General features: G+C 34.8%; 1 protein-coding gene across 1 annotated transcript in view; it reads right to left on the bottom strand.

The window, feature by feature from the left end:
- Window positions 1–27,499, bottom strand: part of GALNT13 (polypeptide N-acetylgalactosaminyltransferase 13) — a 560,096-nt gene that overhangs the window by 467,503 nt on the left and 65,094 nt on the right. Inside the window, exon 3 of the mRNA XM_030327372.1 lies at window positions 22,155–22,400. Coding sequence (XP_030183232.1) covers window positions 22,155–22,296 — 142 coding nt within the window. The 5' untranslated portion in view covers window positions 22,297–22,400. The remainder of the gene's footprint in view (window positions 1–22,154; window positions 22,401–27,499) is intronic.

Here is a 27,499-nt window from a genome sequence, read left to right as displayed (position 1 = left end):
CTCATTACAAAAAATACAAAATTGGAAATGGTTCCTGATCATATCGGACCCCAAAGCTTATGCTCCAATAGCTTCACGGTAAATGAAACTCAGTTTAGTAACTATAGAGCTCATATTTCATTATATTAGATAGTTGATTAATTCATTAATTATCAAATACCTACTATATTCAAAAACCATAGAATAGCCAATACTATTATTCTAGGCACTGAGAATGAAATTTTGAATGAAACACAAAATTTTCATCATCATAGAACATATGTTCTATAGGTGGGAGACACAACAGAGCAAGGCAAATACAGAATACAGAAGATAGGGCTATGGAATTAAAATGGGGTAAGAGGACAGAGAATAGCTTAGGAGTAGCTATTTCAGCTGACATGGTCAGGGAAGGTGCAGAATCTGATATTTAAATTGAATCCTTTAATGAAAAGAAACTAGCAGCCAGGCTAACAGGGATTTGTTTTATTTTATTTCATTTTATTTCAGTTTTATCCTCAAAGGGTGAGGAGGTGATCAATAAATATTTGTTGAAATATTAAATGAATGCATCTGGGAGAAAACATTTTAAGCAGAAAATGCAAAGGCCCTGAGATGAGTGTAACATGTAATTTGAAGGAATGGAAACAAGGCCTGTGAGCAGAGAAAAGTAAGTTATGGAGACGAGGTTAGAGAGAAAAAACGGGTTAGTTCGCTTAAATCCAGGCCAGGTTGCATATTAAATCACCTGACGAGTTTTACAAGCACCGATGCCAAGGTTCTACCAGAGACCAATTGTATCAGCAGAGACGGGGGGAAGTGGTGTTCAAACAGAAGCATTTGTTTCCAGGGCCTCCAATCAATCTAATAAGCATCCAGTGTTCAGAACCAGTGATCCACAGACTACAAGGCACAGTAAGAATTTGGGTTTGAGTCTATTGCCAAGGTATGCCATGAAAGGGTTATAAGCAGAAGAAAACCAATAATAATGTCATGAAGATGTATATTACCTTGAATTGAAATTCAGGTATATTCATATTACTTTGATTTGAAATTCATTGCGCAAATTCCCCATTTCCCCTACTTAATTTGTGCATTTTTACACAAACAAAAGGAAAACAACAAAGACAGTCAGATGCAAAGTAGAGAATGGTATAAAATATTATCTAAGGGTGATACCCATACAATATACTAATCGAGAATTCTGAAAGTCTCTCACTCATCAAGTAGAAACAAAAAATATTCACTTCTTCATCTAGACTATTTTACATTATAAAGGCCTAGGAATATTAAGCTGTCAAAATCAACTTCTTTTTCTTATACATAACTACAATTCCCTAGGACCTTCTGACAAAACAAGTAATAGAAAGTTTGAATCAGTTTTATCTCTAAAATATGAATTCTTATGGTAGATCTGTGATTTCTGGAAAGTAAGGGAGGAAGAATACTTCAGTTGTTCCAAGACTAATTTCCATCCTTCCTCTTCACCACTACCTCCTCCCAATTCTTGATAGTCCTCACCCACATTTTTTTCATAGTAATTATACCTTCTGGAATACACTGTCCTCCTCACTAGCATGCAACTCCACAGTAATTTTGTCTATTGTGTTAGCTGATTTATCCCAATACTCAGAGAAGCATCTAGCACATAGTAGGTACCCAATAGACATTTACTGAAGGAATAAATGAAAGTAGATGAGGTCATTATTCCCATTTTCAAAATGAAGAAACAGGCTTATAATGGCAAATGAATTGTACAAGGTCACATACACCTTTATGAAATGACAAATTTAGGATTAAAATGAAAATCCTTTTCACGCTAATGTCCATGTGTTAACCACTATACACTGAATATTTCGTAAAGCATTTAGGGCTAAGACTAGTATTTTGTGCAGTGGACAGACTATAGACAACTTCTAGTGCCAGAGTAAGGAGTTATGACTTTGAGCTGCCATTAGTAGGAAGTTATTGAAGGACACTGAGCAGGCAAGTAACAGCATCAAAGTAGTGTTTCATGAAGATTTATCTCCCATCAGTGTGTAGAATAGATTGGAAGGAGAACATCAAGGCAGCAAGACAGTTCAAAGAAAAAAGCACAAGTGAAAGATAATTTCAGGAACTAGTCTAAGTAAAGTCTATATATCATTGGCAACCTCAAATTAGTCTTCAGCTTTGAAATGCAGACCTATTATAAATGTTCATTCAACAAATATTTATTGAGGGCACACAATGTTCATAACAGCCATCAATAGACTCTTCCAGACATTTTATGTCAAGTGATCAGATAAGATCATCCATATATAGCCATGTTCATTTCATTCCACTTGGTGGGCATGAGAATAGTACAGACAAGTTACGGATCTTCAAAGAACCACCATAAAGTAAAAGTAGAAGAGGGTATACAAAGTAGATCAAAGTTGATTCATTCACCATGTGTTGGTTCTATACTTGCTCTATGAAAGACACTGCGGCACATGATTTCCTGAGTCACAGATGGATCTTAAGTCCTAAATACAAAGCGCCCTTAGTAGAACAACAAAAATCCACATAAATAGCTTGAAAATAAAGAGATTATAATGGAAGAAGCTTAGATAAGGTATTATGTAGACTAAGAGGAAAAACATTGGTTACCTTAAGCTTAGATTGCAGAAATCTTCAGTGAATTGTTAATAATTAAACTATAAAATACATTCCACCAGAGAACATCAAAAATAGTGTGTTAATGGATTTTGGGTAGTTCTTGGTAAATATCAGTAACTTTTAATGATATTGGATACAGTAGATATAATGATAGTGATACATTTCAGCAAGAGATATTACAAAACTCATGAGGCCGAAAACAAGGTTGCGAACTGTATAGGCCCTTTCACAGTTACTATAATTTCTGAACAGGGCACTAGGTTGGAATCCTCAGTAGGTTTACCTTAGCCTCTAGTACTGGTCTAACTTTGATAAGTGATTCATTCTCTTGGATCTCCATTCCCTTTAACAAAACAAAACAAAACAAAAAGATATGGATCACTAACTCCTCCTTTACATATAGAAGTTCTATATATTATTTTATTGATTTATAAATTGTATTTATATAAGAATTGACTCAAAAATGTATTCTAGGTCTTTGAAAATTTTGAGAAATTTGAAAATAGTGGGGCTAGATGATTTCTAAGACTGTTACAATATCCAAAATGCAATAACTATCTTTACATCATTCTTTCATTTGTTCTTTGTCATGTGGGTACCAATTCCAAAATGTTATATACATAAAGTTCTTTCAATGAGGCCATTTCATAGAGTACCCTGCGTGATCCTTACTAGTAAGTTTTACTCTGTGTACTTACTAAAAAGAGTTCCATGGACAAATTATGACATAGCTTCCAATTCATTTGTAGCTCCATTTGTCATGAGAAGTGAGAATTTCAAATTGTATAATATAAGTGATCATTTCAGCAGTCTGCTTATAGAAGTTACTTAAAGTCTGTATATTTTAATATTTCTTAATTTCTTTTCTAGCATAGGTGACTTTCTAAAATATATATTCATATCTTCAAAGAACTCTAAATATTTTATTCTTATCCTGATATTAAAGTTAGAAAGATTAGAGAAGTGTATTTGTAGTAGCATCTTGAATCTTGATGAAGATTTCCGAATATCATCTTCAGTATCCAGACAACTACTCTGTGACTTGAGACATGCCGTGTCTCACTCTTCCTGTACTTTTATGACTGTGGAACATTTTAAAAAATGGTTATTAGTAGTTGTATTTAAAAAATAGTTACTAGTACTAATAAAACTAGTAGTGTCCTAGGGCAACCATAACAAATTACCACAAACTTAATGTCTTCAACAGAAATTTATTCTCTCACAGTTCTGGAGGCTAGGAGTCCAAAATCAGGTTGTCAGAGGGCCATGCTCCCTTCAAAGGCTCTAGTGAAGAATCTTTCCTTGCTTCTTCCAGCTTCTGGAAGGAACACCTTGACTTGTGGCAGCATAATTCCAATCTCTGCCTCTATTTTCACATGGTCTCCTTTTCATTTTCATGGTCTCATTTCTGTGTCTCTCTCTCTCTGGTCACTCTTTCTCTTTTAAGGAAACTAGTCATTGCAATGGGGGTCCAACCTAATCCAGTATGATCTCTTAACTAACTACATCCGCAAGGGTCCCATTTCCAAACACTGTCACATCCAGACATTCTAGGTAGAATTTTTTTTCAGACACTGCTCAACCCACAACACCAATTTGTTTGAAGTATTCTACCAATTTGTTGAAATATGAAAAATAGCACCTATGATAATACACACTTTTTTATTAATATTATAAAATTATGTGAAAAAAATTATGCTTTCAGCTGAGGAAAACCTGTATTTGAAAATGTCATGTTTTCTTTATATAGTGATCATGTTTATGTACTGTTTATGTTCTGATTAGATTTTTAGTTAGAGTCTTGAAATGATTCTCTCCAGTAGTACTTTATTTATGGAACAAAAGCTGAATTTTTACTCTACAGATCCCTTTATCATGGTAGCATAAAGCAAGTAATCAGTCAGTATTTCTTGCCTCACTCACACAGCTGATGTGCCAGGCACTTGTAGCCACCAGAATCACAACAGTAAACTATATAGATCAATTTTTTTGTTGTCATCAGGGAGGGAGAAAATAATGTAAATAAGAAAAACATATAATATTTCAGGTGGTAAAAATGCTGCAGGGGAAAACAACACAGAAAAGAAAGATAAGGAGTTCAGGGATAAGAAACAATTTAAATTTTTAAATAGTAGACACAGTGGAGGCCACACTCTATCATATACATTTGAGGAAATGTGCAAAAAATAGGACATGAAGACAATTGGAGAAAGAACATTATTGACAGAAAAGTCAGTAAGTACAAAGGCCCTGAGGTGACATATTCCAAAAATAGCAAAAAAGGCAGGCTAAATGGAGTAGAATGAACTAAGGGAGATTAACAGGACTTTAGCACAGGTGTTACAGAACTTGGTTCTGCCATTTAGGAACTTTCACTTTTACTCTGAGTGACAGAGAGCCAATGATGTAGTTTGGGCATAGGAATCGCATGATTTGGTTTAAGTTTTATTTTATTTTTAAAAAAAATTTTTTAACATTTATTTATTTTTGAGAGACAGAGCATGAGCAGGGGAGGGGGAGAGAGAGAGAGGGAGACACAGAATCTGAAGCAGTCTCCAGGCTCTGAGCTGTTTGTTAGCACAGAGCCCGATGCGGGGCTCAAACTCACAAACTGAGAGATCATGACCTGAGCTGAAGTCGGACGCTCAACCGACTGAGCCACCCAGGCGCCCCTTGATTTAAGTTTTAAAAGAATCACTCTAGCTGGTCTGTTGAGAATATGTTATAGGTGAGCAAAGATAGAAGCGGAGAAACTAGTGAATTGGGGAGAAATGTTTGAATTCTGAATACATTTTGAAGGAAGAAGAAAAAGGATCTGCTAAAATGGGATGTGAAAGAAAGAGAAAAGTTAAGGATGACTAAGATACTTAGCTTAAGCAACTAGAATTCTGGGGCCGCTAAAACTGAGGTGGAGAGGACTACAGGTAGGGAAGCTTTAGGTGGAATATCAGAAGTTCAGTTCTGGACTCAGTAAGACTAAGATATCTTTTAGAATCCAATGGACTGTATCAAGTAAGCCTTGGGCATAAATGTCTAAAAATTAGGTGAAAAGTGTGGGATGGATATATAAGTTTGGAGGTTGTAAAATTGTAAGATAGCCTATAAAGCAAAGAGATCATATTAGATAAGATCACTAAAAGAGTGAGCATAGAGAAAGAATAGATAAATTAAATCTCATTTTCTGGGTGACCTCAACCTTCACAAGTGAGGTGATGAGAAGGAGCTTGTAAAGCAGATTGAGAAGGAGCAGTCAGTGAGATAAAAAATCAGGAGACTGTGATGGCCTTTAAAACAAGAACAAAAGTGGGGCGCCTGGGTGGCGCAGTCGGTTAAGCGTCCGACTTCAGCCAGGTCACGATCTCGCGGTCCGTGAGTTCGAGCCCCGCGTCAGGCTCTGGGCTGATGGCTCAGAGCCTGGAGCCTGTTTCCGATTCTGTGTCTCCTTCTCTCTCTGCCCCTCCCCCGTTCATGCTCTGTCTCTCTCTGTCCCAAAAATGAATAAACGTTGAAAAAAAATTTAAAAAAAAAAACAAGAACAAAAGTATTACAAGGAGGTAGAAATGATTAACTGTTATTCATGGTCAAGTAAGATAAAGGTTGAGAATTGGCACTCGGATTTAGCAAGATGAAGACTTCATAAAATGGTCTTTGTAAAAGCATTTTTGGTGGAATCATGGTAAAAAGAACCTTACTGGAGTAGCCTGCATTTAACAGATAATTCAAAGACACTAAGTGCCAAAAATCCTGTCAAGATGATTCTCTCTTAACTTCTCCATAAGGATATCTGAAGCCTTAATGCTGAGCACGTGGTACTCAGAGTGTAGGGCTTGGTATAAAGGGGACAATGAGGTAGCTCTAAAGATGAAGATGTTGATAATGCACACGATCCTTCCAATTCCGCAAGAGTGCCAAGTTCCTCAAGAACAATTTCTCACCTTCTGGAATCTGATCTTTTGAGATCTAGTTCACAGCTCATATAATAATTGGTAGAATTTGGCACGCTCAGAATGGGTATAACCAATAATGATGTAAATTACAATTGACAGATTAAAAGACAGAAAGAAAACTACAAAAGAACCATACTATATAGCAGCAAATAATAAGGACAGTTATAAATGAGGAACTAATAAAGACTTTTAATTTTTTATCCCCTTTTTAAAAGACAGAAATGCTTAAACAAATTATGATGTATTAGAATAATGTACAGCCAGTGAAACTGTTTTAAGGAACATTTGATGATGCAGATAAATGTACAAAATACAAATTGAGAGAATTAAAGCAAGATATATGAAACAAAACACAGTAGAATCCCTATTAGAAACATAAAGAAATAAACCAAAACTTTAATTATAATAATCTATATGTGGCTGGCTTGTAGGTGTTTTTTTATATCCTATCTTATATTTTTTACATTGAAAAAAAAACATTTTTAAATAAATATTATGTTACTATAACCTGAAAGGAGAATTAATCTTCCAGAGAAAGAATCATATATTTAAATGATTTTCAGTAACAATATTTTAAAAGCATTTATACTCAAGGAACAAGGTTTTGTTTTCAGAACTATTAACTTCAGGTGAATGTTGTGCACTAATGTTGTTCTGTAGAGCCTTTTACGTTTCTTAAGGCAAATATTTAATCCTGGAAAGAGAGAAGTGAAATTTTCTCTGGATCACACTTTTTGTTAAATCCAGAATCATGATGAAATCCATATCTCACAACCACAGCACCAATGTTCTTGTCACTAGAATATTTTATTCCCAATATCCCCACTCATTGTACCAATCTAACGGAATCAGTACGACAGACCTCTAAGAAAACACACATAAATGTATCTCCAAACAGTATGAAACAAAAAAGATAAAGTATACTGGTTATAGTAATGCCAAATACAGGTTTTAGATGCATTTTCTGTACATTTCTACAGCCTGATTTTATTTATCATACTTTTTTTTATATTTAAATATGGTAAGATTTAAATATTCCCATTAATTAACATAAAAATATAATTCTAAAATATAGAAAAAGAATAGGTCCATAGCAAGCCTCTCATTTTACAGATGAAGATAGAGTGATATGAGCAACACACTGAGAGTAGCAAAGCCAAGATTAGAAGTGAAATGTTCTCATTCTCCAGACCAGAGCAGTCTGCAAACTTGTCAAGAGTTTCATCAGATAATATAAAGTTAAATCATCAAAAGAGTTTAGCTCTGAGATATGAATTAGAAGACAAATCAATAGAATCAAATAAACAGACTGACATAAAGACCTTGGTAGATACAAAGATTTTCTATCTAATCTATCTAATTTTAGATTAGATTAGATTTAGATTAGATTTTCTATCTAATCTACCTATCTAACATTACAAATCAGTGATGAGGGGAAAGATATCTATCACAAGTAACTATAGAAAAAAAATATACCCTCATTCCTACACTAAAATAAAATACATATGGATCAAATCACTTAATGTAAAAAAAAAAAGTAAAAACAAAAACTAAAAGAACTGGGGATTACAAGGACCTCTCCGTTTATTCCTGAACAGGTTTTTCCTCCAATTGCAGCCCAAAGCTTTATGCTGTTTTTCCTGCCCCATGGAGTTTACTTGTACTGCAAAATGTGTCATAGTATAGAAACAAAATTTTACCACCACCTAGATTTTATCATTGTTGAATATATCTACAGTGACTAATATATCACAGTTTTAATTTTTTTTAATTTATTTATTTTGAGAGAGAGAGCAGGAGAGGGACAGAGAGAGAGGACAGAGAGAATCCCAAGCAGGCTCCACACCGTCAATGCAGAGCATGACAGAGGGCTGGAACCCACAAACTGCAAGATCATGACCTGAGCTGAAGTCAAGAGCTGGACAATCAACCGAGTGAGTCACCCAGGTGCCCCTGATATATAACATTTTTAAGCCAACCCTCCATTTATTTTTTTAATTCAAAAATCTGTACAGAAGGCCAGCATATACTTACACTTAGTATTTAATGATAAAATTTATATGTAAGTACAATAAAAACTGAGAACTCTAAAAAAAATTGTGAGTAGAAAGTACTCTAATTAGCAAATATGTTTTAAATTAAATTATAAATAGTGTGGTGAGATAAGTGACCTCATACATTGATGATGAGATTTGAAGATTAAAAGGCTTTACAGGAAGTCATCAGAAATATCTTTGAAAAGCCTTTTAAAAATATGTATGCCTTGAAAAAAGTAAATCCCACAACCAAAAATCTAACCTAAGTATATAATTAGCAACATTTTCAATATTTCAAACTTCCTAAAGATGTTTATAACATTATATTGTGGTAAAAAAAAATACAAGTAATCTATAAAAATTAAAAAGTACTTCATTATGAAAATTATAGTTTATACATATGATAAACTATTATGCAATGGCTAAAATCATGTTTTGAACAAATATTTCATGCAGAACAAAATGTTCATGCTATATTCATCAAAAAATTAAAATATTAAATTTTATTTTATGATGCCAATTTCTGGATGGAATTCCTGGTTATCTTTCTTCTTTGTTTTTATTTGTATTTAAAATTTGTCTACAATATTTATTAATTTGATGATCAGAAAAAAATATTACTATATTTTTAAACATAGTTTTATATTAGATTTCCATTTGCCTTCAAATCCAAATGTCTAGGTGCACCTGGGTGGCTCTGTCAGTTGTGTCCAACTCTTGATTCAGCTCAGGTCATGATCTCATGGTTTGTGGATGGGGCCCCATGTGGGCTCTGCGCTGACAACACAGAGCTTACTTGGGATTCTCTCTCTCTCTCTTTCTCTCTCTGTCTGCCCCTCCTCAGTGTGTGTGTGCTCACTCCCTCTCTCTCTCTCTCAAAATACATAAACATGAAAACAAATTTTTAAAAAAATGTCTAGGGTGCCTGGGTGGCTCAGTCGGTTAAGCGTCTGACTTCAGCTCAGGTCATGATCTCACAGTTCGTGAGTTCGAGCCCCGCGTCGGGCTCTGTGCTGACAGCTCAGAGCCTGGAGCCTACTTCACATTCTGTGTCTCCCTCTCTCTCTGCTCCTTCCCTGCTCATGCTGTGTCTCTCTCTGTCTCAAAAATAAATGAACATTAGAAAAAAAATTTTTTTAAATAAAAAAAATGTTTAAAGAAGATTTGGTTAGTAACATTTTGGATACTTTTCAAGCTACATAATAAATACACCAGTAAGGATAATATGAAATGAATTCTAGAAAGTAAACTCAAGTATTTGAACCCAAGTCATACATATAATAGGAAAATGTATAGGTATATAGTGGGGAGTATTACATGAAAATATCATGCTGATTTCGAAAATCCATGCCTTTTTTTATCTTCAAGGAACAAATGTTTCTGGAACAGCTGGGTTTTTATTTTAGGAAAAAAGTAATCTTGACTCTTCTCACATCATACACAAAAATTAACTCAAAGCTTAAAGGCTAAAACTATAAATCTTCTGGGGAAAATACAGATGAAAGTCATCATGGCCTTAGCATAGGCAAAGATTTCTTAGATAGGACACAAAAGGAACCATAAAAGAATAAAAATGATACACTGGACTTCATCAAAATTAAAAATCTCTGCTCTTTAAAAGATACCATTTTTTTTTAAAGCAAGCCACAAACAACCCAATTACAAATAGGCAGAAGAATATGACAGACACTTCATAAAAGAAGACTGGCCAACAAAAACATGACAAGTTATTCAGTATCACTAGTTACCAGGCATGCAAATTAACTCAAATGAGATATTTATCACACGCTTCCAAAAATAGCTAAAATTGAAAGCACTGGCTATGAAATGTTGGCCAGGATGTGGAGTAACCAGACCTCTCCTATGTCACTGATGAGAAAAGCAAATAGTTTAACAACCTGAAGAAATAAACTGGCATTATGTCACCAAATTAAAATACACTTAGCCTGTGACTCAGCACTATCACTCCTTGATATTTACCAGAGTTGTGAAAACATATGTCCACACAAAGATTCTTGTACAAATGCAGCAGCTTTAGTCATAACAGGTATTGAACAAACCCAAATGTCCATCATCAGGCGAAAGGGTAAACAAATTGTAGTGTATGCAAGAAGTAATAGGAGACTTCTCAGCAGTAACGACTGATGCACTCAATAGCATGGATTAATCTTAAAATCCTTATGCTGAGCAAAAGTCACCAGATACACAGGAGCTCATACTGTACATTCCATTGATCAGATGTTCTAGAATAAGCAAAACTAACCAACAGTCACAAAAACCAGATCAGTGGTTGTGTGGCTAGGTCGGAGGAATTGCCTGCACAGGGAGTGTGAAGGAATTTTTTGGGGGGACATACCTGATTATGAGGTTGAACCCTGGGATTTCTTTGTCAAAACTCTTTCAACTGGATACTTAAAGTTGAGCATTATATTATACCTCAACAAAATTGATTACAAAAATATTCTTTAACCAAATACTATCCTCATTCATTCCCAAAGCTATATTTACATATACCCTTGATTACTGACTAACCATGGGTCCTGTTGTACAACTTATCCTCGGTAATTTTCCTTTTTGATTGGATTTTTCATTTGTAAAGCTTTCCAATATTACTTTCTAATACTTGTTTTCTGTCATCTCCATTTCCCCTAGCTTCTTTTCACAGATGAATTAAATATACCATATATCTACATCTTTTTTTTTTCTCAAAATTCCTTAATCTACTTTTCATAAACATTCCTCTGTGTCCTCTATGTATTGATTCATTCCACATATCTTACATGATACACATGCTCGATCCAGAGAAATACCACATGTCAATATGCAGTTATCTTACATGCCACTGCATCAGAGACAGTATATATAGTGTAACACAAGACAAATTCTGAAAGAAAAGAGATGGTCCCCTGGCTATAAATATATCATTTGGGTTGTAAAATACACCAATAAAGGATAAAAGAAGTAGTTTGGACCAGGTATGTAAACAACAAAAAATACTTTTGCTGTGATAAGTGAATTATGCCAAATTTCTTAATTATCAACCTAAACTGGATATCCTATAATCATGAGAACACTTGGAAAGTATCAAGCTGATGACACATTCTATTCTTTATTCATTCAATAATTATTCTTTGAGCATCCACAATGAACCAGGTAGTGTTTCAGGTGCTAAGGACAGAAGTGGACAAAACTGATAAAAATTCTGTTTAGCCAATTATCTCTGCTGCAACATAGCTCTTTAGTAAAAATTGTTTCCAATGATTAGAGATAAAATTTGCCCATTCCCATTTTATTGGTGGGTTAATATGCAAATAGTTTTATCCGTCAATCAACTCAAGTCTTTATGGAATTGAAAATTAGATCTTGCCATCAAAAGACAGATAGTGTCTTATTGATACTTTTCTCTTTTTCTTTATTTTTATGTCATAAATTCTCTCTCCTCCTGATAGTACAGCATTGATATGCTGACATTTCATTCCTACAATTCTTAATTATTTTCTCCCTTTCCTAAACATGAGAACAAGAATGGCTTCTTTATCTCTCTATCCCCAGCTCTGATGCAAATCCAGCGTTGAAAGAATTGCCTCAGCTTGTTTAATACTGAATTAGTTAAGATTTGAGTAGAAAACTTATTAAAACGATCTAAATTTGATACTACAAAACATAAATTTTTCTTGTGCCTACCAATGAATTTGCAAAGTGAACAATTTAAATATATGTGTATGTATGTGTGTGTGTGTGTATATATATATATATATATATATATGTATATATATATACACGTACGTGTATATATATATGTGTGTGTGTGTGTGTATGTGTGTGTGTGTATGACACCATTTCACTCTCTGCTAACCCTCAGCTGATGATCAACATAACTTTCTTTTCCAGAAAACTTCAGTGGTGCCCCATTTCCTAGAAAACAAAGTTAGAAACTTTTCTCCAGCACTCAAAGTCCTTTAAAATCTGTCTCCCAACTCTCAATATAAAATCTAGAAATTCTCTTTATGTCTGATTCTGCTTCAATCAATCAATTCACTGTCCTCTTACATCCTCACTTTGAAAACGGCACTTTATTTCCTCCTGTATTCACTCCCTCCCAATTTTCACAAGTCCACATAATTTATATACTTCAAGTCCTCTCCTTGTAATTCATTTGGTATCCTTCTCTCCACAGCCACTACTTTCTATTGCGTAATGTAGTTATTTATATACACATCATGTACGTACATGTCATATCTCCACTAGGCTGCAATTCTTGAAGACAGATGTTTTATTTGACTAAATTCTGTATATTTCTGAGTATCCAGCCCAGTACTTTTAGTGAATAAATGGATGAAAGAATTGTATCAATTGGTCTTATTAAGCTTTGAAAAAAACTTAATGTTTCACTACTGTTCATAAATTTAACTATTCTTTCTAAGACTTCAGAGGCTTAGCCCCAAAGACAAGTGCTGAGGAAAACTGCAACATAAATTAATATACTGTAGAGACTTAATAATTGCAAAATTGCTAAAGTCTGAAATAAGGCAAAGTGCCTGTCAGAATACTTGTCTCTTAAGTATATTAACTAAGACATTTTTTCCCCAAGGTCAGTGGCCACCTCCTTCTATGTACTCTAGAAATACCCCTATTTATGTAAATATTTCATAAATAGCACATAAATGCTATTTATTTGTTTTCCCTAAAAGGAGTCTAGGCACACCTAATTCAGGGACACAGAATACAGTTCAAGGTCGGGCTCAGAAGTCTGAAAAACCAGGTTGTGAGTCCCTTTTACCGTCGTACCAGTTTTGAAACCTTGGGGAATTCAATTAACCATTTGAGGTCTCAGTTTCACCTATGAAAATGAGGATAATAATGGTACCTTTGCTCAATGCTACACTAAGAATTAATCAAAACTAGATATATACATGTAAAATTAAGTTTACTGTGTCAGATAGTAACCTGAAAAAGTACACTCAATAATAGTTCATTATAATTTATTTTAAATTATAAAATAATAGTTCATTATTATAATTTATTTTCATTCCCAACATTGATATATCAATGCGGTCTGGAAGAGAGATCAGAGGGACTTGTGGATAAAGTATAGAAGGCCAAAGAAAATATCAAAGGTCATAATTCTATAAGGCCTATTGATTTTTGAACACTATTTATAAATCTGATTGAAACCTATCTGGGAAATACATGTTCTCCACTCTAACTGTGTCGATATGTCCTACTTTTTGAATGACTATAAATATTATTGCCTGAGAGCTCCAGCAGTCATCATAATTTATTCAGGGCGATTCCAATACTGACAATGTATTTAATCAATTTCACTTTTCTACCCTGCCCCCAAGAGTTGAAACCATATTTTTATTTTGAAAAAAAAGGAAAATTTGGTGTTAGTTTTAACACTTTACCAGTTTTCAGTTTTCCCTCACACCTGTACACAGGAATTCTTCTTTAAAGCACCAAAGATTAATCAAACATTCACTGTTTAATAAATGATTACATGGATGGGTGTTAATGTAATGAGGAGATCATCTAGAAAGAAATAAAAGACTGATGCAATAGCCCACTGTCAGGATTCCAAGAGAACAAGGCTACCTGTGACGTCCTTGGATTTATGAGGAAACAAAACAAAACAAAACAAAGCAAAACAGTGCTTTGCAAAACAAGTCATTCTCCCAGGCAGAATGAAGGGAAACATGGAAGTATTAAATTGGGGTTACTGGTCAGCAATTCCACTCATTTTCTTCATTTTCCCTAATTCAGAGCAGCAGTGAAAAGGTCTTAAGCGACACAAGGGGTTAACAGCAACTTTGTAAAACCTTAAAATGCCAGATAAGGTGACAGTGTTAGATAAATGATCTGAAAACAGAGGATCCCTAGGAAATATTTTCCTCATTGGAATTTATACATCTTACTAGCCAGGGAGACCTGGCAGGGCCTACAGTGCCTCTGAGAGTAAAGACAAAACACTCAGTTCAAGTTTTCAGAATATGTACTCCATTCTGGTATCCAAATGAAAGAATGGTACTAGTACAAACTGACATTTATTGATAACAGAGTACTTTATGTAATAAAAGTGTTAGTAACCAATACCTTAATAACCAAATCCTATTCTATTGGTTGTGAAAATTCTGGCACTCCCCCTTAAACTCACTCTATATAATAACACACACATACACACACACACACACACACACACACACACACACACACAGCATCTCTAACCCTTGTAATTTTCTAAATGATAACAGCACTAGGAGCATCTCTTGTTCTAATATTTGGTCTTTGATACAAAGCTCCTAAATCTCTTGCAATTTCCTGCATGATGGAAGTGGTTTCTGCCCTAACAAGGCAACACTTGGTGGCCATCTAAATGGCTCCTGGCTGGGGGCTGCTCACCAGATAGACCAAGCCATGATTAGAAGCCTGGATCTCTCAGCCTCACTTCTATCTTCTGGGAAGGGGAGAGGGGCTAGAGATTGAGTTAATGATTGGTCACTTCTATGAGATGTAGCCTCCATAAAAATCCCAAAAACATGGAGTTCAGAGACTCCTGGGTTGGTAAACACGTCAACCTGACAGGACGTGGCACACACCAAATCCAATGGGAACAGAAGCTCCTTCCTTTGGGACCCTTCTGAACTTTATTCACCCTATGTAGATACATCTCTTCATCTGGTTGTTCGTTCATGCCCTTTATTATATTTTTTATAATAAACCAGTAAATGTAACTAGCCATTTCTCTGATTTCTGTGAGGCACTCTAGCAAATTATCAAACTTAAAAAGGGAGTCCTAGAAACCCCAATTCATAGCTGGTGGGTCAAAAGTACAGGTGACAGTCTGGGACTTGAGATTGGTGTCTGAAGTGGGAGCAGTCTTATGGGATGAGCCCTTATCTTGTGAGGTCTGATGCTCACTCCAGGAGATAGTATCAGGATTACAGGACCCTCAACTAATGTAGACAATAGCTTGGTGTGGAGATAAAGCCCACACATCTGGAACTGTTAGTTGTATTCTATGTGTGAGTAAAAGAAAACACAGGAGTATTTTTCCCATATACTTATGCTGCCTCAGTTTCTTCATATGTAAAAGAATAATGCCTACTTCACAAATATTTTGTTAAAAAATTAATGAGTTAACATTTGTAACTAATGGAGAATAGTTAACAGTTTATAATTACTGTTATTCTGATCATTATTGGCTTATGTGCTTATCTTTGTTTACATACAAGCAACAATTCTTTCTTAGAAACCCCCTTGCTTTAAAAGTTTTTATTTTTACATTCATTTATTTTTTTAGAGACAGAGAGAGACAGAGTACAAGTGGGGGAGGGGCAGAGAGAGAACAAGGCATAGAATCCGAGGCAGGCTCCAGGCTCTGAGCTGTAAGCACAGAGCCCAATGCGGGGCTCGAACTCACAGACTGTGAGATCATGACCTGAGCCAAAGTTGGACGCTTAACCTACTGAGCCACCCAGGTGCCCCAGAAACCCCCTCCCTTTTAAAGTAAATTTCATTTCATTCCCTAAGTATGTGTAATATACTATACACATACCTAAGTATGCATAATATCAGGATCTGCAAAGAAAGCTAGGTTACCCCCTGTCTTGAATATCATAACTTTATATCCTTCCTGTTCTCTGTAATGATAAGAACCCCTGGGGTTTCTAAGCAAAATCCATCCATCATGTCACCTCCATATCACTACTTCTCCTCTTGGACCACACATTATTTGTAGACTGACCAAAAGCTAGATAGTAAAAGAGTTCATTTTTCCTATTTTCATGGGGGGGGGGGGAGAGCTATAAACATACAATCATTCATTTAAAGACCAGCATGATTTTTAAAATCATGACTCATATTCACTTCATTTCACAGATGGCAACTGAGGCCCAGAGAGATGAATTAACTTGCCTTCAGATATAGGCTGTTAGTAGTGCAGCCAGGAGTAGGATCCACTATGATAGAGTGCTCAAGCAAACCTGCCACATGACCTCAAATTTGTCCACAATGTATCTAGGTGCACTGCCGCAGCACTGGTCTTTTTAAATGCCTATTCTCTCAAATATCTAATTCTTCCAAATTGGGAGTACCACTAGTTAGTATTCCATGCCATTTAGGAGTTCAAAACATCCTTCAGTGCATTTTAGTTCTAGGTGGCCCGAGGGTGGCATAAAAAGTTAACATCCTCCCCTAACAAGTACTTATGTCACCAAAAAGCAATCCTTTAGAAAATAGAAGAAGAAAAAGGATTTACGTGTCTGTATTTAATATTGGAACAGGTCTGCATGCTCCCATAAAGTCCCTGAAATAATCTTTTAATCTTTTTTTTAAAAAAGCATCATTCAATAATTGATGTTAAAAAATGATAATGCTGACTCAGTAACAAAGATTCAATTATATCCCATATGCCTTATTTAATAAAGAAGAATGTAATCTATTTTAGAGAATAAGTTTCCATAAAAGTGATGGTTTGATATTGGAGTTTAATGATGTAGCCAACTTCCTACCGAACAATTCCGTTTAGTTGCCTAACAGGTGTCTCACATTCAACCTATCTAAAATAAACTACTGTCTGCTCTCAAATCCTCTCCTCCTACATTTTTCCCTTTGAGGAAACTGGGCCAAACAATGCCCTCAAGAAACCCAAGACTTGTCCTTGACCCTCCCATATCCTACACCTGCCAGAGCCAGTCATGTATCCAGCTCCCATATCTCAAATACCTCTTCATTTTATCTACTTCTGTAACACCTCACCACCATTCCTCTGCTCTAAGTAGGCATCACTGCCTACACAAAATTGATGGAATACTACCACAACTTCCTACCCAACCTCCCTAATGAGACTGTTTCTTCTCCAATCCATTATCCACAATTGAATCCATACTGAATCCATACTGATCTTTCCATAACATAAAGGAAATCATATCTGCTCTCTTTTAAAGCCATTCATTGGGTTCCCAATTTTTAAATCCATTCACTGGCTCTTATTCATTTGTTATCCATATACTGTAACAAACACATTAAACCCCCATCAAAAACAAATCTAGGGCACTACTAATGCCCCACATTCAGTCAAAATGTTCATCCCCATCTCATGACCCTGTCTCATCCAACACATGACAATAAACATCCTAAATCCTATTATCATAATTAAACTTGCTCACTTTATACAGTCTTGTTGCATTTCTACATATTCTTAAAATGCAATTTTTAAAAATTTTTACAGCTTTTCAAACTGTACCATGTTGTTTATCATTTTTGAGGGATAAAACTTACTATGTATTATCAAAATTCATTCATAGATTCATTGTAAAATATATGTACTATTCTCTTGCATTAATATATCAAAATTCATTCATCAGCTTTCCCATTGATGCGTCCATGGGTTATTCTCAGCTTTTACTTTTATGAACAGGAGTACTATGAGATATTTGTCTATGTGGAAGAAATTTTCTTAAGTATATGATAATAATTCATGGGTTACATATCAATGTTCAGATTTCAGAAATAAACTGTTATCTAAAGTTATAAAAAATGTGGAGATGCATAACCTCTAACAATTGGTATTATCAACCTTTTTGATTTTTGCCAACTGAATATAGTATGTCGTTGTAGCCTCGGTCTGTGTTTCCCTGATCACAGTTGATGTTTAATATTTCTTCATAAGTTTTTTCTGCTATATGTGTTCCCTTTCTAAGCAGTGTCTCTTCATGGCTGCTGCCCATTTTTTTTCTTATTGGGTTATTTGTACTTTTCTTATTAATAGGATATATATATACATGTATATACACACACACATATACACATCTGTATATACATACATACACTTAATAGTTTCTCAGTTGCATGCTCTTTTAACATTTACAGTTTGTAACTTCTCTTTTAAGGCATATTTGAATAAAACAACTTTCTCAATTTTAATATAGTTAAATCTATCAATAATTTCCTTTATGGTCAATGTTATTTGTTTAGTATTTTTAGAATTCTCCCTTAATTCAAAGCCTTATGTCTAAATACTTTTCTGCTAAAAGTTTTAGTTTTATTGTTGACATTAATAAAGCCAAAGTTTGTCTTGGTTTATGACATGAGGTAGGCATCCAATTTCATGCTTTCCACATCGATTACCATTTTATTTTCAGATCCATTTATTGAAAAGCCCTTCTCTCTCCCATTGATCTGCAGTGCTCCTGTCACATTCTGAATGCCCAAACATGCATAAGTCTACTTCTAGAGTATATGCGATTCCATTAGGCAATTTGTCTACCCATTGTGATCTCTTGTACCAATATTACAGTCTTACTAATCTTATAAGAGTTCTGTATTATCTCATTCAGAATTATCCTGTAATCTCTATTATTTCATAAAAATTTTAGTACCTTCTTCTCTAATTAGCTATTTCCTACTTGCATAATTTAGACTCAGCTTAAATGCCACAGCCTCTGTGAAATGTTATCTAAGAATCTAGACACATTTTCTCTACTGAGAGCATCCCTCTTCCTCATCCTAATATCCATTGCACACATTATGCTTCGTAATCATTTCTAAATTATGTTTTTTACAGAGAGAAAGGGAGAGAAAGAGACTAAGAGAGAGGGAGAGAGAAATGTTTACTTTATTATTGACTATAAGTTCCAGATAGTAGGAACCTCAGTTCCTTTATACCACCAGGTCTTAGCAGTTAGTAGATACTTAACAAATATTTTATTTGAGTGACTTCCTCCTTTGGGGCTACACCCAAAATAACCACTACCCCCACACACATGCCCCACTGGGGACCTGACTCACCTTGAAGAGCAAAGTCATCCAGACTATTTATTCATGCACCTTCACAACATTTAGCAGATATTGATAAAGGGTTATCATGAACCAATACTTCACTGTACGGTTTATGCACATTATCCTATTTAATTCTCAAGGCAACCCTGTGAAGCAGAATTACTGTCTCTCAGGTTCTGATCTGAAGTGAAAACATTAAGATTTTGCCAAGGGATTTGCCAAAGTCATACAACTGGATCAAGGGGGAGGAGACAAGGACCAGGTTGATGAACAAAATCTGGGCTTTTAACTATGTGGCAATCTGTACTAACTGTGAACTCAGAAGTCCTGGTGCTTGAAATTTGTCTTCCTTTGTCCATCACTGGGCTTTTCCCTTCTTTTCTTTTTTTTTTTTGATATAATTGACATAGAACATTATATAAGTTTAAGGTGTACAAAATGTTGACCCAATAGGCACTTAAATAATTGATGAATTGATAAATAAATTAATACATGTATCTTAAAAATGAATTCATAGTGTATGCCAGTATCGGGTACTTTAAACCAGTTTAAAATTTAGCACTAAAAGGGATCTGAGAAATCACCTAGTACAAATCCTTGTTTTTTAAATAATGGAGATACCTAAGTCCAAAAGGATCAACATTTTTTTAAGTCAAAAAGACTGTTTCTAACATGTGCAGGACATGAAATTTTGAGGCACATACGCTTTGCACAGCATCACCTGCCTGTAAATAAGTTACTATTTTAAATATGTGGAGAAATTCCTATATAGAGCAATATTCTGAAATAATAAGTAACATTGGAAAATAAAATTAAAACCCTATAGTTTAGTCCCATTTATTCAAGACAAATATTAATGTACAGCATTAACTAAGTCTTAAAAATAAGGAGAATATAGTTTAATTTTACAACTTAAGTATAAGGAAAAATTACTATTTTTGCCTTGTGTCATTAAATTTCACATTTTGAGATTTAAGACTGAGCATTAAGGACTTAAATCAGCAAAGCTGTACTTTTTTGGTACTTGCAGAATAAGCTGTCATAGTTTTGCTGAATCAGATTATGACATTTTTTTTTGTGACCAATCTAGAAGTCTCTATTCAACAAATGACAAAGTGATCATTCCAAACTGATGAGATCCAACAAACCACATTTCCACTTTCAGCCAAGCAGCAGCTCAACTGAGTTAACAAAGAAGCAGAGAAAGAGGATTTTTTTCTGGGATTTTAACCAAAGATCAGCATATCAATCCTCATGTTCATTTATCAAAAACCGATAGACTCATAAAGTTCTCCTCTTTGAATAATTCTAGTATAAAGGCATAAAATATGCATATAAACTACCTAAATGGGTCGAGGCTCAGTCACTTCCAAGGTACTTTCAATTTTTTGTGCTAGGCAAAAACTACAGTCAAAGAAACTCATTTCACAAAGAGGAAGATCATCAGAATACCTCCAATTGAGTAGGAGCACTGCTACAATCTGATGCAAAAAAAAAGAAAAAAATGTCCAAAATACTTTTTCACAAAAACTAATTTTTTGAAATGCTCTTCTGTGTTTCCCAAGCCTCATATAACCAACAGTTGCTTATTAACATATTTTGATTCATAGATGACCTCAAAAATATCTGTAATATTAAAAGCAGACTGTATCTGCTTTTTGCAAATAAATGCAAATCTCAAGCCAGTCATTTAGATTTACTTTTCCAAAAGGTACAAACATTTAATTTTTTTTAATTTTTTTTAATGTTTTATTTATTTTTGAGAGAGAGAGAGAGAGAGAGAGAGAGAGAGACAGAACACGAGCGGGGGAGGGGCAGAGAGAGAGAGAGAGAGAGAGACACACACACAGAATCTGAAGCAGGCTCCAGGCTCTGAGCTGTCAGTGCAAAGCCAAATGAGGGACTCAAACTCATGAACCGCGAGATCATGACCTAAATGAAAGTTGGATGCTTAACCAACTGAGCCACCCAGGTGCCCCAAAAAGCACAAACATTTCAAATGCAACTGAAGGCTTACTTTTTGTAATAAATAATAAACTGCAGTTTATTCTGCACTAATGCAGTTTATTCTGCACTAATAAACTGCAGAAAATGAATCCCTACGACTTGACTTAATAAACCACCATGTATAAAAATCTTTACGTTTCTTTATCATTCACTCTTATCCTGTCAATGAAACCGATCCCTAAAGAGGGAAATACTGAGTTAAAGTGATGTTATCCTGTACCTGACATTACCTTTCACACTTAACACAAGGCAATAATCTGGTTGTTGAATCTGAATCTGGCCATCAACATGTGTTTTGTTTAAAAAGTTGTTTGTTTGTTTGTTCATCTGTTTATTGCTTCTGGAAGTCTGGGTGTCATGTGTCCTTGCATTTTGCTACAACCCCCACCATCTTACTTAAGTAGTTGTCCCCTTGTATGTTAGGTGCTTAGCCTCCAAGGGTTTTTGCTTCTGGAGGCCTAAATTTTAAATTCTGTCCAATTGAATGTTCACTAAATTATTCTTTCCATACAGTCACAGAACACTGGAATTATGAAATTGGAAGGTACCTTAGAGGTTACCTAACTCTTCTCATTTCTCCCAACAGGACACCTGAGGCTGAGAGAAGGAAGTAACTTTCCCCCGGTTAAATGTACATTAATAGTTCTGTCAAAATGCTCTGCTAACGCAAGAGCTGAAAAAAATCCCTACTTCAAAGTTTCACGTTTTGTCAAGAGTCACCAGAGCTGTCATCTCTGTAAGCAACATTTGCTTCGTAAGCACTTACCCCTGAGTGCAGGTAGCAGGGACCTCTCCTTCTTGTCATCGCATTTGTTACATTCACTGAAGTACAGGAGTAGGAAGACATCAACGAGAACCCACATCAGTGAAGTGGCCAGAACCACCTTGCAGTAAACAAACCTCCTCATGTCTTCCCTCGATTTCTAGTTAATACATAGATCGAAGACAGATGCTACAGTGATAAATCCAAGCCACAGGGGTGAACTCCAGGAAAAAAGCAGGATGCATCCCACTATATTAAAAAAGAAGGAAAAGAAATGTCATTATTGCATAGGTTTTTTTTTTTTTAGTATAAAGGGGATAAAACATGAAATACATGATGTATTTAATGTTCCCATATTTATAAGCACTTGATGTGCTATGAGGACTAGCCACAATAATGCTTGTTAAGCATCTTGCAAGACAGATAATTATTAACGTATAAAACAAAATAAAGTCTCAAATTCTCAAAAAGGACAATTGCACGAAATAACTCATCAGTTACTTCACCTTAAAAACTCCATCTGGTCTGCATAGAAAGTATCCACAACAAATGTGTAATTTGGAATGGATAGCATACATTCAAAAAATTATGAGAGGGAAGACAACATATTAGTTTAAAGTGACTTCAGATAACCAAAGCACAAATTCTAAAAGGCATACAGATATGTGCACAATTACCTATTGAGAGGTATTCTAAATAAATGTAGAATTAATACCACAAACATATTTGTTTTATTGACACTATAAAAAGCAATAATTACTTGGTTAATTCATTTACAATAAATTGACAGTTAAGTCATGTACCGTAAATATAACAGCCCAAAGATATGTTCATGCCATTTGCTACACTTAATATCAACTGAAGTTTAAAATTTTTGAGGTGAATAAGTAATACAATTTTGAAAGATATTTGAGAAGAACAGCTACAAAATACAAAGGTACTCAGAATACTTCATAAATATCTGTCTCAAAAACATCAAAGTGCAATTTGCTGAGGCAAATGCTCTTTAAATTAATAGCAGCTGAGTTTGCATCATAAAGCAATACAAAGGCTACCGCCTGTAACAACCTATCCAGACTAGCAAGGAATTCAAAATTTACATAAAGTGACAGCTGAAAACATAACAGAGTCTATCTTCACTGTCTACATTAAATTTACATTTATGCAGCATATTTTTTTAAAAAGGTATAAAATGTGCAAGTCTGCAGAATATATGATATGTGGGGTTTATCTGTTTGCTTATGATTTTTCTGGAAACAAATGTCATGCTAATTATTTACTTTATTTCATTTCAACTTCATTTTCCTGTAAAGTGTATAACTAAACATTGGAACTCAGCCTCTAAGCCTGGTAACAAGTGAAGAATTCCCTGACGCATATTTCCTGTTACTTTGTGCATGCATGCTTTACTGAATACAAGGTATGAAACAATTCAAGCTGTCAAATGTTCTGTGTTTCTTGGTCCTATGATGAAGTAGTTCTCTTCAGTTTATTGTAGAAAAAGTCCCACAGAAAAGTATATATAACACTGATGGTTACCAAATAGCCATCCCCAGATTTAAGATGGGAATATCTTAAAATAAAAGATCCTATCATAAAGATCTTACATGTTATATAAAGATCTATAATGAAAGGCATAAAAGCACCATCCCTGGCTCTGTAATAAAATGAAATGATGACTTTGGGTCAGGATTTTGCCTCTCTGTGCTTCATTGTCTTTATTTATAACATATTTCCTGTCCTATTCAGCTCGCAAAATATTGTAAAGGCTTAAGCAAGATAAAGAATGAGAACATTTTTAAAAGAAAATATAAAGAATATTATAATAAAAAATCTGAAATCGCTTAACTTTAAATATTAAAATGTCTAAGATAAGACATTTCCTAATAGGAGCCTAACAGTTAATGTTATTCAGAATTTAATATAAATTTTAGCTGTAATAGAAAGTCAAAATCATATCTTATTGCCATTTCAAGCATTACTCAAATTATTCTAATTTCATAGCCTGAATGAGCTATATATCAAGTCATTAGCACTGAGAGAAGTCTAATCCCACTATTCTAACTGATAAAACTAAGTTGTTGTGTGATTTTTTTCATTTATATTTCAAGTTTCGAATTCTATCTCTACTTTGAAAACACCTACCTCCACCTTGAAAATGCACTAAATTTCATTGAGCCATATCTGCTGGCACTTGCATAATGGTAATCTCATATACTGTATTCCAATACTCTTCATGAGAACAAAACTGATGGGAGCAGAAGGATGGTACAAAACACACAGTAACACTAACCAACATAAGCACAGTTGGTAGCCCAGGTTTATTTAAGAGAATCAGCATCTGTATTATGTTTTTATTCCAGTAAGCCTCTATTTATTTGCAAACACTTCTCAGTTTCTGAAGCCAAATCCAAGTTCTGCAATATCCCTGTCTTGCCAAACCAATGTGGAGCATGACTAACTTGCATAAACTACAGGCTCTTCTATCTGAAAACACAGCCCCTTTCCTAATTGTTTCAGTATCTTTTGAGCACAGTTCCTTCTCTCTTTAAAAGTACTTCTCTAGGTGGGAGTACTTTTAAGAGAAAGCCATCAAGTACCATCTTGCTAGTCAGATTGCCTTTCTTTTTCTTCTTGCCCACCAATCATTATATCCATCAGATATTCTATGATGCGTTACAGGATTTTTGTCTGAAGATATATACCATCTTCCTATCTTTATCAAAAACGTATTTCAAATATAAAACAATCTAGATAAAGCTTAGGAGTTGGTAAATATGTTTTTAAACAAGGAGAAAGAGTTTTTTGTTTTAAAATTCAGAGGTTATCACTTCCATGGAGAGTCTAGTTTAGTTGCTATTAGACATATTTTTATCTGTACTCATTTATTTTATTTCGTAAAAATTGCATAATAGGTGCAAATTTATTCATTCTATTTTGTGAGGCTATATGTGAGGCTGCCAAAGCATCCTGGGAACTAGTGTAAGACTGCTGGTAGTGCTCCCAGAAGGTTCAGGCACCAACGTACCTCAAATGTTTTAAATAACTATGCAGGAGCTTCTGTGAGCTGATGACTGGACAAATTTGCAGAACTGGTTTACAGACTAATAAATCTAATGTGTAAGCACTGAAAATAAAATGTGCTGCATTAGCCACAGGTATGATTGACAGGAAGACTGATCTTTGTATGAAGGAAGGTTAAAAATTAAAATGACCTAGAGGGATCTACCCATAGCTTAAACAAAGGATCCACTCTAAAAATCATACCACACTGGAAGATATACCATGAGACAAAGAAGCAAAGATAATGTTAAATGAATGCCTATGGGGGAAAAATGGAATAGAAGCAAAAAAAGAAAAACAAAAAACAAAACCAAAAGGCCCTCACTGGCATTTAAACCAAGGAAAGTTTGAATATTCATAACATAAAATTTGACTATTAGGAGGCAACCTAGCATGAGATCTAAAATTATATATTGCAGAGTTATAATGCCATGAGTTGGATCTGAGTCCAACACTCACTAATTGTATGGCTTAATTCAAGTTATTTAAATCTTCTGTGCCTCTGTTTTTCTATTCAGAAAATATGAACAATAATAGCTACCTCACAGCCTATGATGAGTATTGAATTAATTAATACATGCAAAACTCTTATAAGAGTGCCTGGAACTTAGGAGGTTCTCAATATACATTACCGATTATTAGTAGTAACAGTAAAATTATTACCAACCTGAACATCATCAAGAGAATGAGAAAAAGAGTAAGAATTCTCTGCCCACCTTTCCAGAAGTAGCGTATACACTGTGTGTATTCAGGGTGTCGGGGGACAAGATGAACATCACAAATATATTTAATATTACTATTTATGAGTATTACAAATTACAATATTTTAAATTTAATAATCCAAAATATATTTAGAAGAGTTTCTGATGGAGATGAATTACACAGGATTTTGCAATTGTCAAAACTCATTGAACTCTACACTTGAGATTTGTGCATTTCATTCTGTGTAAATTACATATATATTTTTAAGGCAAAAACAAAATGTTTATGTACCAATCATTTGATTCCCTGATTAATACTTTTCTGACCCCTTTCCTACCATTGTTTTCTCTATGGTAGTGACTTGGGTCTCAGGCTGTTCCTTACAAATACCTTGCCTCTGGGCGTATGCATATGCTATTTTCTCTGTTCACTGATGTGGTTGGTCATGGCTGCCTGCTCTTATTTCCTTCAGATCTTACTTCCCCCTGCTCAAATGTCAAATCTTGGTGAGCTTTCCCATTTAAATTAAATTATCAACCCATTTAAAATAACACACACAACTTAGTCACTCTGGATTTCTTACCTCATTTAATCTTTCTCCTTTGTACCTCTTACCCCCAAACATATATAAAAAAATTAGTTTTTAAATTTGTTTATTGTCTGTCCCTCCTTATTAAATAGTAAGTTATATGAGAACAATAATTCATATCTCTTATATACCCCCATTCTCCCTCAAATATTTTTACGTTTTTAAAACTCCAGCACTGGTTGTTATGGGCTGAATTTTGCCAAGCCAGAATTTGTATGTGAAGTCCTAATCTCCAAGATTTTAGACTGTGACTGTATTTGGAGATACAGTCTTTTAAAAGGTAATTAAGGTAAAATGAGGTCATATGCATTGTCCCTAATCCAAATCATCCTTACAAGAAGAGGCAATTAGGACACAGAGGAAAGACCATGTGAAGACAGAGAAGGCAGCCACCTATATGCCACAGAGAAAGACCTCAGAATGAAATCAGATCTGCTAACACACTGATTTTGGACTTCTACAATCTGTGAGAGAATAAATTGCTGTGTGTAAGCAACCCAATCTGTGATACTTTGTTATGGCAGCCTTATCAATAATACCCAGGTTAAAAATCCAACTCTTCCCTATTCCACTCCTAACATGCAAATAGACGAACATCACCGGAAAGAACCTCCTCAGAATATGCTGCCTGTTCTCATTTTAACTCTATGAACTCACATCACACTACAAGTAGACTCTCTGTGCTTTGCTGCAATCCTGCAACAGTTCCTACTCAAATCAATCTCCACCTTGCTTGCCTTCCTCAGACGGCCATCTCCGCACTTCTTCCTCTTAGCTTATCATTACACTTCTACACTTAGCAGAGAAGATATAAACAATAAGAAGGGTATTTTGCCTACTGCCATGTTGAATTTATAAATTTTCTTGTTCCTATTTACTGCCAACCCTAAATCTGCAAGTCCCAGGGCTAGAACAGATGACTGTCCTTTTAGGAGGGCAACACCCTCTGCTCTCACATAGGGTTTCACTGATTGCACTTGTCTCTTCTGCATCG

This window comes from Lynx canadensis, chromosome C1 (genome assembly GCF_007474595.2).
Source record: "Lynx canadensis isolate LIC74 chromosome C1, mLynCan4.pri.v2, whole genome shotgun sequence".
NCBI classification, from domain to species: domain Eukaryota; kingdom Metazoa; phylum Chordata; class Mammalia; order Carnivora; family Felidae; genus Lynx; species Lynx canadensis.
This window is presented reverse-complemented; position numbering and strand designations above follow the sequence as displayed.